Source organism: Austrofundulus limnaeus, unplaced genomic scaffold, assembly GCF_001266775.1.
Source record: "Austrofundulus limnaeus strain Quisiro unplaced genomic scaffold, Austrofundulus_limnaeus-1.0 Scaffold493, whole genome shotgun sequence".
Lineage (NCBI taxonomy): Eukaryota > Metazoa > Chordata > Actinopteri > Cyprinodontiformes > Rivulidae > Austrofundulus > Austrofundulus limnaeus.
In genome coordinates, this window is record NW_013952895.1 from 8191 (window position 1) to 8792 (window position 602).

Below are 602 nucleotides of genomic sequence, written 5' to 3' on the forward strand. Positions count from 1 at the left end.
GTTTAAAGGATGAATGGACCAAGTTAAAAACAGCCCAAAATGAAATATTGAAAGAAATGAAACCAACAAAAAACTTACAAGCAGCACTTCAACTCATTCAAGAAAAGGTTGCTCAAGACCTACACAACAAAATGAAGAAGTTACAACAACAAAAAGAAGATGCAGGACAATTGGACAATGAAATAAAGCAAAAGCTTTTAGCCTTTGAGATTCAAAATGAACAAATTACCTCTTACAAACAGCTATTTGAGAAAGAAAAGACAGCTCTAAGGACCATCTTTTCTGATATAATTAAAAAGAAACAGGAAATGGAAAGTCAGTTGAAAAAAATGGCCGAAATTCAACTTAAAAATACAAAAAGACTGAAAGAAGGACTGAAGCAGGACAAAGACAATCTGGATAAAGAAAGAGACATGATCAAAACCAAGAACATGGAATTAGAGGAGATTAGGTCTGACATCCAGAAACAAACTGCAATGTTACAACTTGAAAAACAACAGATTCAAGAAGACAGAGACAAGTTGGAAACGACAAAGACTGAACTTGACAAGAAAAAACAATGTTTGACCAATTTCCTGGAGGAAATGGACAAAGAGAAAACC

The 602-nt window shown here is 33.9% G+C and overlaps 1 protein-coding gene across 1 annotated transcript in view; it reads left to right on the plus strand.

Annotated features, from left to right (window-relative positions):
* LOC106530131 (cingulin) overlaps nucleotides 1-602 on the plus strand; it is a gene marked incomplete at its 3' end in the record, with an annotated part of 10040 nt that overhangs the window by 6306 nt on the left and 3132 nt on the right. Inside the window, 1 exon segment of the mRNA XM_014025706.1 lies at nucleotides 120-568. Coding sequence (XP_013881160.1) covers nucleotides 120-568 — 449 coding nt within the window.